This window comes from Apteryx mantelli, unplaced genomic scaffold, assembly GCF_036417845.1.
Source record: "Apteryx mantelli isolate bAptMan1 unplaced genomic scaffold, bAptMan1.hap1 HAP1_SCAFFOLD_33, whole genome shotgun sequence".
Taxonomy (NCBI): Eukaryota; Metazoa; Chordata; class Aves; order Apterygiformes; family Apterygidae; genus Apteryx; species Apteryx mantelli.
Window position 1 is genome coordinate 6,242,210 of NW_027118682.1, and position 16,354 is coordinate 6,258,563.

Genomic DNA, 16,354 nt, shown 5'->3' on the forward strand with positions numbered 1-16,354 from the left:
GTAGGGCAGAGCTGAGCACCCAGCGGGTGGGATGGGGTCTGTGAGCACTGACAGGGGAGAGACGTGGGGACAGAGAAGCAGCTCCCCACAGGGACAGCTCCAGGCAGCAGAGTCATGGTCAAAGAGTGAGTGGAAACTGCAAACTTCATTGCCTCCTCTCCTCTCCCAGCCAGCACTGCCCTTGGCCCTCAGTGCTGTGGGGTCTAGGTCATGCGTCGTTTCCTTGGCAGCCGGCCATCCAGAACAGGAGAAACTGCTAAGCGTCCTCATGTCTCTCCATGTCCCTGCCTCCCTTGGCAGAAATATCATGGTATTGCTTCATGTGTCCCCACTTGTCCATGCTGCTCTTGTCCTTCCCCTCGGACTTTCTGGGCAGGGGGATTTCAGATGCAGTTCCGACAATGACCCTGTGGGTCCTGTCACGCGGACGTGTCCTTGACAATGAGCTGCCCACGTCCCCCTCTCACCTCTGGGGCTCTGGGCAATGCAGTGGGGAGTGGGGGGGGTGACAGTGTGCTTCTTCCCCCCCCTCCCCGATGTGTTCTCTCCCCCTCAACCTAACCTCCCTGTAAACAGCATGTAGGCAGGGGCTAATTGAGCAGGCACCAACTAAGACCTGTCTAGCATGCAAATATGACTATGAATCAGTCATCTCCCCCCCCCCCATAAATAGGGGGCAGCCCAGAGCCCATTGAGCTCTCTTGCACAGCAGCGGGCTGCATTGCAGAACCTTCTTTTGAGCAGGGACGCCTCTCAAGGTTACTCTTCGAGGTTGAGAGATTCCTTACCCACAACAGATCCTTGGTAAGTGATTAATAGCATGCTAAACTTTGCTAAGTTATATCTCTGATTGATTGTGCACGTAATCCCTTAGACGTAAACCGCTGACCAAGTCTGAGACTACGATTGGATCCAGCCACACCTAGGCTCCTCTTAGAAGGAGTTTAGAAAGCAAGGGGGTCCTTTCTGAACCTCGTGACTCAACGGGAGGGTCCCCTTCACACATGCTCCTTTAGACATGAACAGTTGACAAAGTCTGGGGCTAAGATTGGATCCAGCTGCTCCTAGGCTCCTCTCAGAAGGAGTTTAGAAAGCAAGGGGGTCCACTCCGAACCTTGTGACTCAACGGGGGGGGGGGTCTCTGTTGCATGTGCATCTGACCCTGTCCTTCATGCAGTAAATAACTGAGTGAACCTTGCCAGTCAAACCTCGTTAAATCATTCTTATTTATGGCTGAACTTTGTTAAGTTGCTGACTTTCCACAATAAACATAGTGCTGCTTCCCTCTTATGAGTGAAGTGCATCACTCCTCTGCGAAAGGGGGATGGCTGGGAATGAGCCAGCTCTCTCTTCAAGACACCCCATCCATAGGACATTTGACCATTTGACTCTGGGGTTTCTGCCTAGGCTGCAAGCCAACATGGGGAGAGGTAATGTCTGCTTTTGGGGGAGGGCAGAGTTGTAATAAATAGAAAGTTTTGCTCAGAGAAGTCTGTCCTAACTTGTCAATGTCTTTCCCTCGCTGGACAGTCCCCTGTGCCCAGAAGAAGCAAATGTCCAACAGCAGCTCCCCGAACGAGTTCCTCCTCCGAGCATTTGCGGACACACGGGAGCTGCAGCTCTTGCACTTCTCGCTCTTCCTGGGCCTCTACCTGGCTGCCCTCCTGGGCAATGGCCTCATCATCACAGCCATAGCCTGTGACCACCGCCTCCACACCCCCATGTACTTCTTCCTCCTCAACCTCTCCGTCTTCGATCTTGGCACCATCTCCACCTCTGTCCCCAAATCCATGGCCATTTCCCTCTGGAACAGCAGGGCCATTTCCTACTCAGGATGTGCTGCCCAGGTCTTTTTCCTTGTCATTTTCATTTTGGCTGAGTACTTTCTTCTCACAGTCATGGCCTATGACCGCTTTGTTGCCATCTGCAGACCCCTGCACTACAGCTCACTCATGGGCAGCAGAGCTTGCGTCAAAATGGCAGCAGCTGTCTGGGGAAGTGGTTTTCTCAATGCTGTGCTGCACACTGCAAATACCTTTTCACTACCACTCTGCCGAGGGAATGCCGTGGAGCAGTTTTACTGTTCACTTCCCCAGCTCCGCAGGCTCTCCTGTTCAGGCTCCTACCTCAGGGAATCTGGAGTTACTGTGGTTAGTCTTTGTTTAGTCCTTGGGTGTTTTGTTTTCATTGTGCTGTCCTACGTGCAGATCTTCACTGCTGTGCTGAGGATCCCCTCTGAGCAGGGACGGCACAAAGCCTTTTCCACATGCCTCCCTCACCTGGTTGTGGTCTCCCTGTTTGTCAGCACCCTCATGTTTGCCCAGCTCAGTTTGTCCATCTCCTCCCCAGCTCAGGATCTGGTGATGGCAGTTCTGTACTCGGTGGTTCCTCCAATAGTGAACCCTCTCATCTACAGCATGAGGAACAAGGAGCTCAAGGATGCGCTGAGGAAACTGATCCAATGGATACAATGTCGGCACCAATAACTGTCCCGTGTGCACACACTCCCCATTCCCAGGGTATTTGACATCAAAGCTATGTGTTGTTCATTTCTTTCTTTCTTCCTTTTCTCTGATGCCTTCTTGTAAAAAGGAAAAAGTTTTGGTTCGCGCCACTTCTCAGGAATCTCTCATTTGAATCTGGCCCAGAGACTGTGTGGAAGCAAGAAGGCATCTTTCCCCTTCATCAGCAGAGATGAAGCCCACTAGTCTGAGCTCCCTTGCATGTCCTCAGTGCAATGAGAAGAGTTTCCCTTGGAAGTGACATTCTCAGCTCTGACAGCAAGGGAGCTCGGGGGGGCAGAGTCAGGCTCAGACCAGTACAGACAGGGTGTGGCCATGGTTCCTGTTTCACTGGGAGTGCTCACATCCACTGGCCACAGTCAGGGTGGGATCTCACATCCCTCTCCTGAGAGGGTGGCTGCCAGCTGTCATTGTGGGCTTGTACCTTCCCTCTACAGTGCTCCAATGCTCAGTGGAACAGGAGGGGAGTGGAGGAGAGTCTGCATGCAGCCTGTGGGGACAGATCCTGTGCTCCTCAGGACCGTTCCCCCCACTGCCACAGCAGGCATTTCATCACTGAAGCCTTCACATTGGGGCTGCAGCTTCCCTGGAGACAGGGCCACCAACAGCAGCAGGACTGTCCCTTCTCAGAGCTGTTCTCCTCATTGCCACACTGTCTTGCCTTCCTCTGAAGTGTGTATATGGCCTTAGTGCTCCTGTAACGTGGTGCTGGTAGGGCTGTGCATGTGTTCTATGAGCACAGGCACCACCAGGCAATGGGCACCCTTCTGCCAGAGCTGGCCTCCAGAATAACTTTTCTATAATAAAAGTGGTTCTTATCAGTGACCTACATGAAGTCTGGCCTTTCTTCAGAGGCTGGAGTCAAAACTACGCCCAGCGGATTGCACTACAAAAGGGCCTGCTGCTCTGCTTGTGAAATCTGTGGGTTCCGGGGGTGAGCTCAGAGCCCCAGTGTGATCTGACACACTCACTTGGGGAAAGGCTCTCTGGGGAGCAGGAATGTCCCAGGAGAAAAGCAGGGCAGCGTTCAGAGGTAGAAAATGAGAACAAGAAACGGTTTCTCTGTGCACCAGCTTGGGGCAGGCTGCTCTGTCCCTGGGCAGCAGGAGCTGTTGGAGGGGCTGCAGGGCCAGGGCTCTCGTGCTGTGCTGGGCAGCGGGGTGGGCATGGAGGGGCTGCAGGCAGACAGGGAGGGGGATCTCCTGGACACAAGAGCAGGGGAGACAGAGAGTGACTGGCATCATTGTGGGGCCTCCTCCCCTTCCGAGGAGCTGCTCCCCTTCTCCTTGGTCCTTGCCTGAGTTACAATGTGCACATGTCTGTGCCCGGCACTGCACCTCTCGGGTGCTGACCTGACCCTGCCCTCATCCTGCTGACCTGACTCCTCGTCTCTGCCTCAGACCTGCCTCTACACTACAGTCAAGGAAGCCTTGGTAAGGAAAGCTGGGATCTAAGAAGATCCCAGAGAAGGTTGTAGGTCCCAAAGGTGACCGTATACGCCCACAGCAACAACCCTTGCCTGACAGCCAATTTAAAGGTGTAAGGAGTGCCACAGATTTGGACCCTCTACCCAGGTAACACTGCATACAGAGTCTTAGCTGGTTGAAAAAGCGAGGGCAGCCACTTGGGTGTGATTTTATAATGGATAGTTGGGAGAGCAGGTTTTCCTGTATCACAGCTCAACTGTTTATGCACCATTTGTGACAGGGGTCCTGCTACAAAGAGTATGCTGTTGGGAGCAGCAAGAGCAGGGCTGCTCCGAACAGGAAGGGGAGTCGGGAGCCGAGGGTGCCGGCAAGGCAGGCAGGGCAGTGACCCACCGACGAGAGGTCCTGTCCCACAGTGCCCGGACAAGAGGAGCAGAGCAGGTTTGGGGATGGTAACCAGGGTCAGGCACAGCCCAGCAGTTGCCAGACAAGGCTGAATGGCTTCAACCAGCCCTGCTTTGTACAGGAGGTTGGACTAGAGACCTCCAGAGGTGCCTTCCCACCAAAACTCCTCTGCGACTCCATGAATGGAAAGACCCTGGGCACAGAGACAGGCTCTGCCTGTCCCATCGGCTGCACTCCCAGTGGGTGAGGGGCAGAGTCCTTGGCCAGCCCCACACTCCCTCGTCCTCCTCTGCCTCTGAGCAGGACAAGGCCTGGGTCTGGGATAGGGCCCTGCTCACAGCCCCACCACAGGCTGCTCCCTGTAAAGGGTGAAACCCCGACATTCCCAGCATGGAGCTGATGCCGAAGCAGCAACCAGAGCTCAGCCGGCCCAGTGGCCTCAGCCCTCCCTGGCCCAGCTGTGGGGCCCCAAGTGGGGCTGGTCACCCTGCCCCACTGCCCCCCATGCTCCCTGTCCCACCATGCGTCTTCCCAGCCCTGGTGCTGGCCAGCTGCCCTGGGCTGGGGCAGTTCCAGCCCCCAGCGAGGGGGAAGGGACACAGACAAGGTGGGTTGGGAGAGGGCAGCTCCCCTCTGCCACACTGGGGCCGGGGCTGGGGCTGGGCACAGCTTTTCCCAGGGAGCTGCCTGAGGAGACGCTCCAGGTGATCCTCCACCTCTGCCCTGGCACAAACGGTGGAAGGGGGACAGGCATCAAGACCTTGTCCGTGCACGCAGGCGTGGAGCGAGGAAAGCCAGAGCTCAGCTGGAGCTGGAATCAGCCAGGGATGGGGTGGGCAACAAGAAGGCCTCCTGTCATTAGATGCAGATACTATGGCAGTGAAATTCATCATTACCGAGGCTTGGTTGAATACAATCCAAGACCTAAGTCACCTTTTCCCTCCCTAGGAACTGCCAATCCCCTGGATGACTGAGTGAAATCCACTACTTGACCAGCATACCATGGAAAGTATCCACCTTGCAAGTAGTAAGCATCCTTGGGGACTTTGTTAACACTCTCGATGGTGTGGTGTTATCACCAGGGAGTATGTTGGCAATATCTAAAAATACAGGACCCCTCACGTATCAGACAATTCTGACCCTTGTGTTGGGCAATCCTGGATACTGTCACATAAATGTTGATGCACTCTGCAATAATCCAGTGAACCCACAGTGGCTGGCAACCTCTTCTGTGACATGGCGTGTGAGGCCCAACATATTTAAACCCACCAGTGGGGCAGTAGAAACCAAGGTATCCACCTGATTGCTCACACCAACCTTACCTTCTGCTTAAGTGTCAGCAGTCCCTGTCCAGGAGCCCGGACTTGAGTCAGAGAAACTAATGCTCACATTACAGGAGGAGACAACACCCCCCAATATGATCACCATACTAACGAGTGGTCTATTAAGTCTGTCCTCTTACACAACTGTGCACATGTAAAAACAGCAGATAATTCCAACAAAGGGTGGCAATGTCCACAGGCCATGTAGCCATTAGGACTCATTATGGGAGTCTGTGAGCCAGTTAACCACTGACTTCATGGCTCATGCGCCACGGTGGGCGTATGCAATTTCAAATTTCCCTGACTCCCACTGCCACTACTGCAATACCAATAATAGCTGTCCAAGGATTTCTGAAAAGATTGGCAGTTTTTACCTCTGAAGTACATGCATTTTATGGTAAGATTCGATGAGACAATGTTAACATTAGTAAGATATATTCAAATTGCTCACAATGGACAATACCATATGTGATCAATAGTTTAAGTCCCATTGGAAAACCTGCAGAGTTAGGGATCTTTCCACTGGATTGGAAGCTGTGGGATTGGGCGCAGGAGTGTTGAATTCCACGGACTTGGAGATCGTTAATAATAAAGTGCCTAGGCTAGGACATTTAAGCAAACAAGCTATAATTGGTCAGACCATGCATATTGCATTATGGGTAAGGATTAAAGTGCAGGCTAGCATGGGTGACACTGTTGTGGGTGTTTACTACAGGCCACCTGATCAGGAAGAGGAAGTTGATGAGGCCTTCTACAGACAGCTGGAAGTAGCCTCACGATCCCAGGCCCTGGTTCTCATGGGGGACTTCAACCACCCTGATATCTGCTGGAAAGACAACACAGCTAGGCACAAACAGTCCCGGAGGTTCCTGCAGAGCATTGGTGACAACTTCTTGACACAGGTGGTGGAGGAGCCAATGAGGAGAGGTGTGCTGCTGGACCTCGTACTAACAAACAAAGAAGGGCTGGTTGAAGATGTGAAGGCTGGGGGCAGCCTTGGCTGCAGTGACCATGAGATGGTGGAGTTCAGGATCCTGCGAGGAGGAGGCAGGGCAATAAGTAGGATTGCAACCCTGGAGTTTAGGAGAGCAAACTCTGGCCTCTTCAGGGACCTACTTGGAGGAATCCCATGGGTTAGGGCCCTAGAAGGAAGGGGGGTTCAAGAGAGTTGGTTAATATTCAGAGATCACTTCCTCCAGGCTCAAGAGCGGTGCATCCCTATGAGTAGGAAGTCAAGCAAAGGAGGGAGGAGACCTGCACAGATGAGCAAGGAGCTCCTGGCAAAACTCAACCAGAAGAAGGAAGTATACAGAAAGTGGAAAGGGGGACAGGCCACTTGGGAGGAATATAGGAACGTTGTCAGAGTATGCAGGGATGAGACAAGGAAGGCTAAGGCCCATTTGGAATTAAGTCTGGTGAGAGATGTCAAGGACAGCAAGAAGGGCTTCTTCAAATACATCAGTAGCAAGAGGAAGACTAGGGAAAATGTGGGCCCTTTGCTGAATGGGGTGGGTGCTCTGGTGACGAAGGATGCAGAGAAGGCAGAGTTACTGAATGCCTTCTTTGCTTCAGTCTTTACTGCTCAGGCCAGCCCTCAGGAACCCCAGACCCTGGAGGCAAGAGAGAAAGTCTGGAGGAAGGAAGACTTTCCCTTGGTGGAGGAGGAGTGGATTAGAGATCATTTAGGCAAACCTGACACCCACAAATCCATGGGCCCTGATGGGATGCACGCACGAGTGCTGAGGGAGCTGGCAGACATTATTGCTAAGCCACTCTCCATCATCTTTGAAAGGTCATGGAGGACAGGAGAGGTGCCTGAGGACTGGAAGAAAGCCAATGTCACCCCAGTCTTTAAAAAGGGCAAGAAGGAGGACCCAGGGAACTACAGGCCAGTCAGCCTCACCTGCATCCCTGGAAAGGTGATGGAGCAGCTCATGCTGGAGGCCATCTCCAAGCATGTGGAGGAAAAGAAGGTGATCAGGAGTAGTCAGCATGGCTTCACCAAGGGGAAATCATGCTTAACCAATCTGATAGCCTTCTATGATGGAATGACTGGCTGAGTAGATGAGGGGAGAGCAATGGATGTTGTCTACCTAGACTTCAGCAAGGCTTTTGACACTGTCTCCCATAACATCCTCATAGGGAAGCTCAGGAAGTGTGGGTTAGGTGAGTGGACAGTGAGGTGGATTGAGAACTGGCTGAATGGCAGAGCTCAGAGAGTTGTGATCAGTGGCGCAGAGTCTAGTTGGAGGCCTGTAGCTAGCGGTGTCCCCCAGGGGTCAGTCCTGGGTCCAGTCTTGTTCAACTTCTTCATCAATGACCTGGATGAAGGGACAGAGTGCACCCTCAGCAAGTTTGCTGATGATACAAAACTGGGAGGAGTGGCCGATACGCCAGAGGGCTGTGCTGCCATTCAAAGAGACTTGGACAGGCTGGAGAGGTGGGCAGAGAGGAACCTCATGAAGTTCAACAAAGGGAAGTGCAGGGTCCTGCACCTGGGGAGGAATAACCCCATGCAGCAGTACAGGTTGGGGGTTGACCCGCTGGAAAGCAGCTCTGTGGAGAAGGACCTGGGAGTGCTGGTGGACACCAAGTTAAGCATGAGGCAGCAATGTGCCCTTGTGGCCAAGAAGGCCAATGGTATCCTGGGGTGCATCAGGAAGAGTGTTGCCAGCAGGTCGAGGGAGGTGATCCTCCCCCTCTACTCAGCCCTGCTGAGGCCACATCTGCACTACTGTGTCCAGTTCTGGGCTCCCCAGTACAAGAGGGATGTGGCGCTACTGGAGCAAGTCCAGCGAAGGGCTACAAAGATGATTAGGGGACAGGAGCATCTCTCTTATGAGGAAAGACTGAGAGAGCTGGGCCTGTTGAGCCTGGAGAAGAGAAGGCTGAGCAGGGATCTTATCAATGTGTACAAATATCTAAAGGGAGAGTGTCAAGAGGATGGAGCCAGACTCTTTTCAGTGGTGCCCAGCGACAGGACGTGAGGCAACGGGCACAAACTGAAACACAGACGCTTCCATCTGAACATGAGGAAAAACTTCTTCCCTGTGAGGGTGACAGAGCACTGGAACAGGTTGCCCAGAGAGGTTGTGGAGTCTCCTTCCCTGGAGATATTCAAAACACGTCTGGATGCAATCCTGTGCAGCGTGCTCTAGGTGACCCTGCTGGAGCAGGGGGATTGGACTAGATGATCTCCAGACGTCCCTTCCAGCCTCAACCATTCTGTGATTCTGTGATTCCGCTCCGAGCAGGGGCAGGTTGTGGCACAGTCTCTCCCTCCTCATCACACACTCACAGCATATTCATATTTAAAGCAGAGGTTGTCAGGAAGCAGCATTTCCATCCCAGAGCAGAGGAGGGTATTCTCGGACTGGTTTCCATCCTGAGAAGGAATAAACCCAGACTGCCCTGTCCTTTCCCATGGGATGAGAACATCCCAGTGTGCTACAAAACTCTCCCCTCTTCCCAGAGACAGGGTTTTCTGACTTAGGAGAACTTTGGGTACCACCTCCCGCCCCTGCTTGGAGGCTTTCATTGCATTTCTTCCTCCAGCTCATGTTGAGTAAAGCCATTCACTGCCAGGCAGCTCTTTCATCTCTCCGAACAAGCTGCCTTTTCTGTTTCTGTTACCAGCTCCTTCAAGGCAAAGACTTCTGCTTAATGTGGTTTTCCTTCCTCCCATTGCTGGGGGGACTTCTGGAGCAGCTGTTTCCCTGAGCAAGCAAGACGGCCCATGGAAATGGTCCCAAGCAGATCAGCCCACAGCCCCATGGGCCCCTCCCCACAGGGACACCCTCCAGCCTCCAGGATCCCCCCATGGGGCAGAGCCAGGCTGAGGGTAGGGACCAAGCCAGACGTGCTGTCACTATGATCTCCCTGTGTCAGCAGTGACCTCAGCACTGCTGTTCCAGAGCTGGGACCCGGCTGGTGGTGGGAGAGGGCCCAGGATCAAGCTCTCCACTCCTGCCTGCCACAGGGAGCTCCAGCCACGAGCCAGGCAGAGGGGCTGTGGGAGAGCAGGAAGGCAGCACTGCAGATGAAGAGGAAGGTGGGCAGAACCATCTGGGACCACCGCAGTCACGCTGCAGTCCATGGACGTGGACCCCCTGGAGGAGGAGGAGACCCCAGAGGCGGACGAGCCGGAGGGGCAGCCCACCCCACAGCTCATCACCCTGGCCGAGGGGCCAAAGAGGAGGAGGAGGCGCTAGCCCAGCAGGGGGGCTCCCCACTCCCCACCAGCCAGGGCACGCCCCCCACCCCCCCAGAAGCCCATGCTGGCGCTGGTGTCCAGCTGAGGGGAGCTGGGCTGAAGACGCTGGGGGAGGCTGAGGAGTGCTGGGCCATACGCCATCTCCTGGCCCACACCTGGCAGCTGGGCCCCAAGATCTGCCTGCACGGGAGTCCCATGTCAGCTGGACAAAGTCAATGGGCTATGAGCAGAGGCAAGAGCATGTCTGTGTGCAGCTGGTTGTAGGACTCGGCTCCCCAAAACCATAATCGCTTTCCTTCTACTGAAAAGCAGCAGGACTAAGACATATATTTCACAGGCACAGGAGATGAGGGACTGTCACCAAATACATGTCTAACAACAGAATTTAGGAAAAGGAGAACGTTCAGTGCAAAGCGACTGTGGTCACAACTGCAAGATTCACATTTGCCTTCCTAAGAAACCCTTTGAAGAGCCTTGAAAAAGCACGAACAACAGGAAATGTACTTCATGTCTCTCCTTAAGGTTTGCATCTCCTGAAGTGCTGTGGAGCTCCGTGTCGTGCAGGAATAGGATGACACAACATTGCTGCAGACAGACAATTCCAGCTGATGCAATGCCCAGTGCCACCACCTGCAGCTGCTGCAGATTCATGTGTATCAGAGGCTAACAGCACAGAGACAAATGTCTTCTTCCCCTTCTCTGCTAGAGTGCATCCTCACAGGTGTTGGAGTTCCCCTATTTTTACAGCATTTCCTGATCATTTCTGTATTGGGCACTCAGCATTTCCTCTTCTGTTCAAGAACTGTGGCAATAGCACTGGAGTTTATGGGTCAGCAGGGCACGAGAGGAAGGGAGCATGAGTTACGGGCTCTCAGCTCTCCAGGCAGAGAGGAGGAATGAAACAGCGACACAGGATCCCTTAGTCCTCCTCTCTCTGGGAGCAGCGGAGAAATAAGCCTACCATTCAGCCGTCACTGCCCGCAATGCTGTGTCCCAGGCAGCTCAAATGCAGCCAGAATCCCCTGACAGACAGTGGATATTCTGGCCACAAATGTGGCCTTTCAGGATCTTTCAGGATCAACAATAGAAGGAACCTCTGTGGTCTAAAAAGGGAAATCTAATTTGATGTGCACATCTGAATGCATCAAAAAAAAAAAAAAAAGAGAGAGAAACAGGGGAAACACGAGAAATCTTTTCTCCCTTTAGCCTTTGTGCACATTTTAAATGCCACGTCCTGTTTTACCAGCTCTGAAGAAATCAAGGTCATTTCTTCAGTGGTCAAATCCGACAGAGATCCACAAACTGGAAAGAGGCAGCTCCCTTGATTTATGCTGCTTGTGGCTCTGGCGCTTGATAGGGAGCTTCCCACACTGGAGACTCTCTGAGAATAGCCTGATGCAAAAAGAAGAAATACATATCTGGGACTCTTGATTGAACTCTGCATTTATGATACTGGAACCCATATTGCTTTCATGTCCCCAGATACTCCTTTACCAGCTATGGTTAACTTGCTTACTCCCTCTCTGCTTGTCACATTGCAATGGTTCGTGGGTCGTGGTTATGTCTGAAAGCACACAAGTGACAATTTCTCCTCCGGTGTTATTTCTGTATTTCACACCATGTATGACTTGACCTGAAAGCTGTATATTCCAAGCGACAGCTGAGCACATCAGAAGCTGAGTGCAATAAAGAGGTTTTCTCCCTTGCTTAGTCTTGTTCCTGGTGGGGGTCTGCTTCAGGCTGGGCTGCCTCTTGCAAGATTTTGTCATCTGAAAAGGATGCAAAGGACAGAGAGAAGCGAGGGAAGGGGGGAATTGCAAAGGTGACAAAAACAGAATTGAAGAAAGGGAGCCAGGATAAGAGTTACCCATTTTCTGTTCTCCTGCTCTAGGAAAAGCAGGAAATGGAGACAAAGGACAGAAAAGACACTCTTCCCTTCTCTTCAGAAGTCTTCAGGCAATCATTTGTATATCCTTTGTAATGAATCCATGGCATTAGCTGCCTCCTCACAGACATGCAGCTCGGGGGTATGATTTTATTCAGGCATTGACAGAGGCACAACAGGGAAGGCAGCATGAAGAGGCTATGACCCGGCTCTGCAGTACAGCCACAGGGCAGGGGTCTGCAGGGGGTCCTCAAGGAGCCTAATGAGCAACAAGTCCACCTGCCAAACCTCAGCACTGGTGTGGGGGGATGCTCCCAGCTTCCCCCCCACCCCCCATACACATTGGGTGCCAGTTACAAGTAGCCTGAATTCCTGTGTTTTACACTCCAAAAGGAAGGATGTCAAGACTTGAAGATAAGGCCTGCTTGGGCACCTGGACCTTGAGAAACAAAAGCCTCCTCTCACTGCTGGGCCAGTGTTAATTGCTGTGGTCAGGACTGTCTCCTCCTCATCAGGACCCTGAGAGGTAACACCTGCTTTCACTGCTGGGGCCCCATTGTGGACTGGAATTAACTCCTTCTTAGCCCAGCTCTGGGATCTCTCCTTGGGACCCCCACTGCAAGAGTAAAGCAGTCATCCGCAGTCACTCAAACTCCTTTCTTCAGTGCTGAAGAGTGTGCAAGGCAGCTAGCCTACCATTGGGGGTGTTCGGCCACCCCCCCTTACCCCATGACTATGGGTGCGATCGATCCTCATAACGATGGAGGAGAGTTGAACCCTGCAGCAGCCAAGAGCCAGGGACCGCGCCTGCGTGAAGAGAACTGCAACTGGCCTAGCGACTCCACCTCCACCTTCCCCTGAAGGGTATAAACAGATTGGCCCCGGAGGCTGTCTTTGGCTTCTTGACGATGACAGAGGGTCTGCCAGCTTGCGGAGCCCCTCGGGACAGAGACGCCCTCCCGCAGTTACTTCCCTGGTACTGAGTGTAGGTTGGCCGCTGAGGCAACGCGTGGGTAAGATCAGTCAGAACTGGTTTGCCTAGTTCATTCGTTTGGGTATTTCAGGTAATGTTGGGGGGGGGGGACAGGATTTCCTTTTAAACCCACCCCTCTAGGATGGTCAGAATATTGTACTAAACTCAATCGAGAAAGCAGTAGAGGAGTGGGAAAAACAAAAGGAGTCCTTTTCCTCAGGGTGGAATTGGTTAACTTCATGGCTACCAAACCTAACCTGGTTAAAAGAATTGTTGGTAATAATCATAGCCGTAGTTGTGGTATGCATATTGTGCTGTATTATGATCCAGTGTTTACCTTTAATTACGGTATGTTGTACCCAATTGTGGGTACCTGAAAGTCGAAAGTATTATCAGAATTATGCAATCTAGGTGAGACTCCCAGAGAGATCTTACTTTGGAAGTCTCAAAGGGGGGAACTGTTCCCAAGGGCCTCAGACAAGAAGTCTCAAAAGGGGGTGGGAAAGGGGGAAACTGTTACCAGGAGCCTCAGACAAGAATGCACCCAAGGATACAATTCTCGCAACTGTAACTGATACATCCTAAAGGAGTACAGAGAAACCAGCAGAAACCAGTTGAAAGCAAGGTTAGGAACAAGACAGCTTTCTCAAGCAAAGAAATGAGCCAAGCCGAGACCATATACGGAAAAGGAGCTCGGAGTTCATGGAAAAGGCACCTCTTCAGCAACCACTAGGGACCCCCAGAGACCCCCATGGAAGCCCTTGGAGACTCAGACCACATGCATAATGACTATGTAAATATGATAATTAGTTCCAGGAAATAGAATGAATACGTATAATCATTCCGGGAAATTTAATGCGTATGTATGTAACAGAGCAATAGAAACTTTGGCTAATGCATCATGCACGTTGGGCGGAGCGATCCCCCGTGCATCCGGCGCCGTAATGAAGAGAATGCCTGCTTCTTAAGGCTACGTTGGTGTTAAGGAGCTTTACTCCCCATTTCGGTGATGCTGCCCCAGAGGCCCCGGGGGCCAGGCCACGAGGCAGCTCCTCGGCGGCCAGCGCTGCGGCAGAGGAGAGGGGCCCAGCTCCCGCCACGGCCCGTGTCCCGCTGCCCCACGCAGGGGCTGCGAGCGCCGGCCCCGCGGGGGCTCCTGGGCAGCTGGCAGCCCTGCTGGCGGAGGGCAAGGCTCTGCGCAGGGCCTGGGGCTCTCTGCGGCCTGCGCTTCCCTCCGCAGCAGGGCCGCAGCGCTTCCCCTCGTGTCTGCGCCGCGCTCTGCTGCTCCGGGGCCCTGCTCTGCCCTGGCAGCCGTGGTGGCACTGGGAAACGGCCACCGCAGCCGGGACCAAGCCGCGGGGCCGCCAGCAGAAGGGCCGCAAGAGCTGGGGGGCTCCAGCCCCCCCCCCCAACCCGACCCGACCCCCCGCCCTCCCCCCGCGCCGGCGCAGGCGCACTGCTGTGGCCCCGCCCCTGCCGCCTGGGCAGCCCGGGCAGCCAATGGGGGAGCGCGGGGCTGTGGGGCGGGAGGCGTCACTTCCGGCTTGGGGGCGGGGCTGTGGCGGCCATGGCTGCGGCCTGCTGGTGCCCGCTGGGGCTGCTGCCGGCTGTGGTGTCGGGAGCGCGGAGCGGCGCTGGCGGCTGCCGCGTGCTGGTGCGGGCGGGAGGCTGCGGTGGCTGCTGCGGGTGGGAAAGGTGGTGGGGAGGGAGCGGGGCCGGCGCCGGGGCTGGCGCTGGGGCTGCGGGAGCTGTGCTGTGGGTAAGCAGCCGCTGGGCACCGCTGGTGCTCGGGAGCTGCTGCCGCAGGCCCAGCTCTGCTGCGGTGGCCTGGGCGAGTGTGTGGAAGGCGCCTGTGCAGAGCAGCATGAGCTGTGGCGGGGGGGCAGGTGCTTTCTGTGAGCATCGCGATGAGAGCGAGGGGTGTTTTCAGCCAGCGCTGTGGCCTGGCAGCTGTAGCAAGGTCTTGAGCTCTGAGAACTGCAGGTCGTGAGTGAAAGCCAAGGCGGCAGCTGGAGAGTGCAGGGATGCTGTGGCGTAATGGGAAGGCGAAAGGCTCTGGGTGAGGGTGGTGGAGCTGTTGGGGAAAGTCGATGGGCAATAGCTGCTGTTGTAGTGTCCGGCGGAAGGGCAGTTGTCAAAGGTTTTGATTAAGCTATGAAAATGGGACTTTTTCCTGACTTGGCAGCTTAAAGTGATGCCCCCTGAGAAGCTGTGCTGTCTGCTGCTGTGGAGGAAAAGGGTTTTGCAAAGAGCAGGGCCTGAAGTTCTGTACGTCTAGGTAGAGTTGTAGCGCTTTTTTGATGGCTTCCTCTTTTCCTGCAGTTGCTAAGGAGGGAAGGGAAAGGATGGGCACGAATGGGCACAGCCTTCTCTGGAGCAAGGAGAAGGAGGTGAACACATGCTTGCATGCCTAGTCTTTTCAAGCGATTTACATTTTAGGGCCCACATTTTCATTTTGTTTCCAATATTGCTTGACAGCAATGGCCTTATTGCTTTCTGCCAGGCCCTTGGTCAAACCTAAATTGAAAAGACAGAGTGTAACCTTCTGCTGGAGGTGTGCATTGCTGTTGGAGAGAGAGGTATTTAAGCATGGGTCTTCCAGTGTGATCGAACTACTTCTAACCGCCAAGTATTTTATAAAGGGCGGGACAAGAGTTTCAGGGATGCTGAGTGCTCCTCTGAAACTGTGGCAAGATGAATTGTCACCCAGAGTGACACTGCAGGCTGCCGTGTCCTGGTGTGCACGGGAGCCTCTGGTGGCTCCCTGTGGGCTGGGAAGAGCCCAGAGCAAGTCCCTGGCAGAGCCTGCTGTTGGTTTCCTGTTTCTGCCGCCTCTGCTTGCAGGTTACGGACCTTTGGGCAACTCTTCTCTTACTCTCCCAGGCTGTGACTCCTCTATGCCCTGGCCTGCCTCTACACTTCACCCAGCACGCTATTTCTACCCCACTACTGCCCTGCCTTAGAGCCCTAAACAGCTCATCCTTCACACAAGAACTGCTTGCTCAGTGGCCTGTCCCCCTTTCCGCATTCTGTATACTTCCTCCTTCTGTTTGAATTTTGCCAGGAGCTCCTTGCTCATCCATGCAGGTCTCCTGCCCCCTTGGCTTGACTTCTTACTCCTAGGGATGCACTGAGCTTGAGCCTGGAGGAAGTGATGTTTGAATATTAACCAGCTCTCTTGGGCCCCCCTTCCTTCTAGGGCCCTAACCCATGGCAATCCTCCAAGGAAGTCCCTGAAGAGGCCAAAGTTTGCTCTCCTGAAGTCCAGGGTTGCGATCCTACTTATTGCCCTGCTTATTGGCCAACGGGGTCTTTCCTTGTTTGTAGGTACGAGGTCAAGCAGAACATCTCTCCCCAGTGGCTCCTCTATCACCTGTGTCAGGAAGTTGTCATTGATGCTCTCCAGGCACCTCCTGGCTTGCTTGTGTCCTGCTGCGTTGTCCCTCCAGCAGCTATTGGGATGGTTCAAGTCACCCAGGAGGACCAGGGCCAGTGACTGGGAGGCTTCTTCTAGTTGCCTTGTGCCTATCACCCCCAATCCCGTGGGGCTGCAGAAAGGTAAAACTCCAGCAGGAGAACCAAATTGGTGAAGATTTGCACAGAGACT

The 16,354-nt window shown here is 53.9% G+C and overlaps 1 protein-coding gene across 1 annotated transcript; it reads left to right on the forward strand.

Annotated features, from left to right (window-relative positions):
* The first annotated feature begins 401 nt into the window (after positions 1-401).
* Positions 402-16,243, forward strand: LOC136996281 (olfactory receptor 14C36-like). The gene is made up of 3 exons (XM_067317208.1): positions 402-413; positions 1,473-2,464; positions 16,075-16,243. The coding sequence occupies exons 1-3, from the start codon at positions 402-404 to the stop codon at positions 16,241-16,243; spliced, it is 1,173 nt and encodes a 390-aa protein (XP_067173309.1).
* Positions 16,244-16,354: the final 111 nt, after the last annotated feature.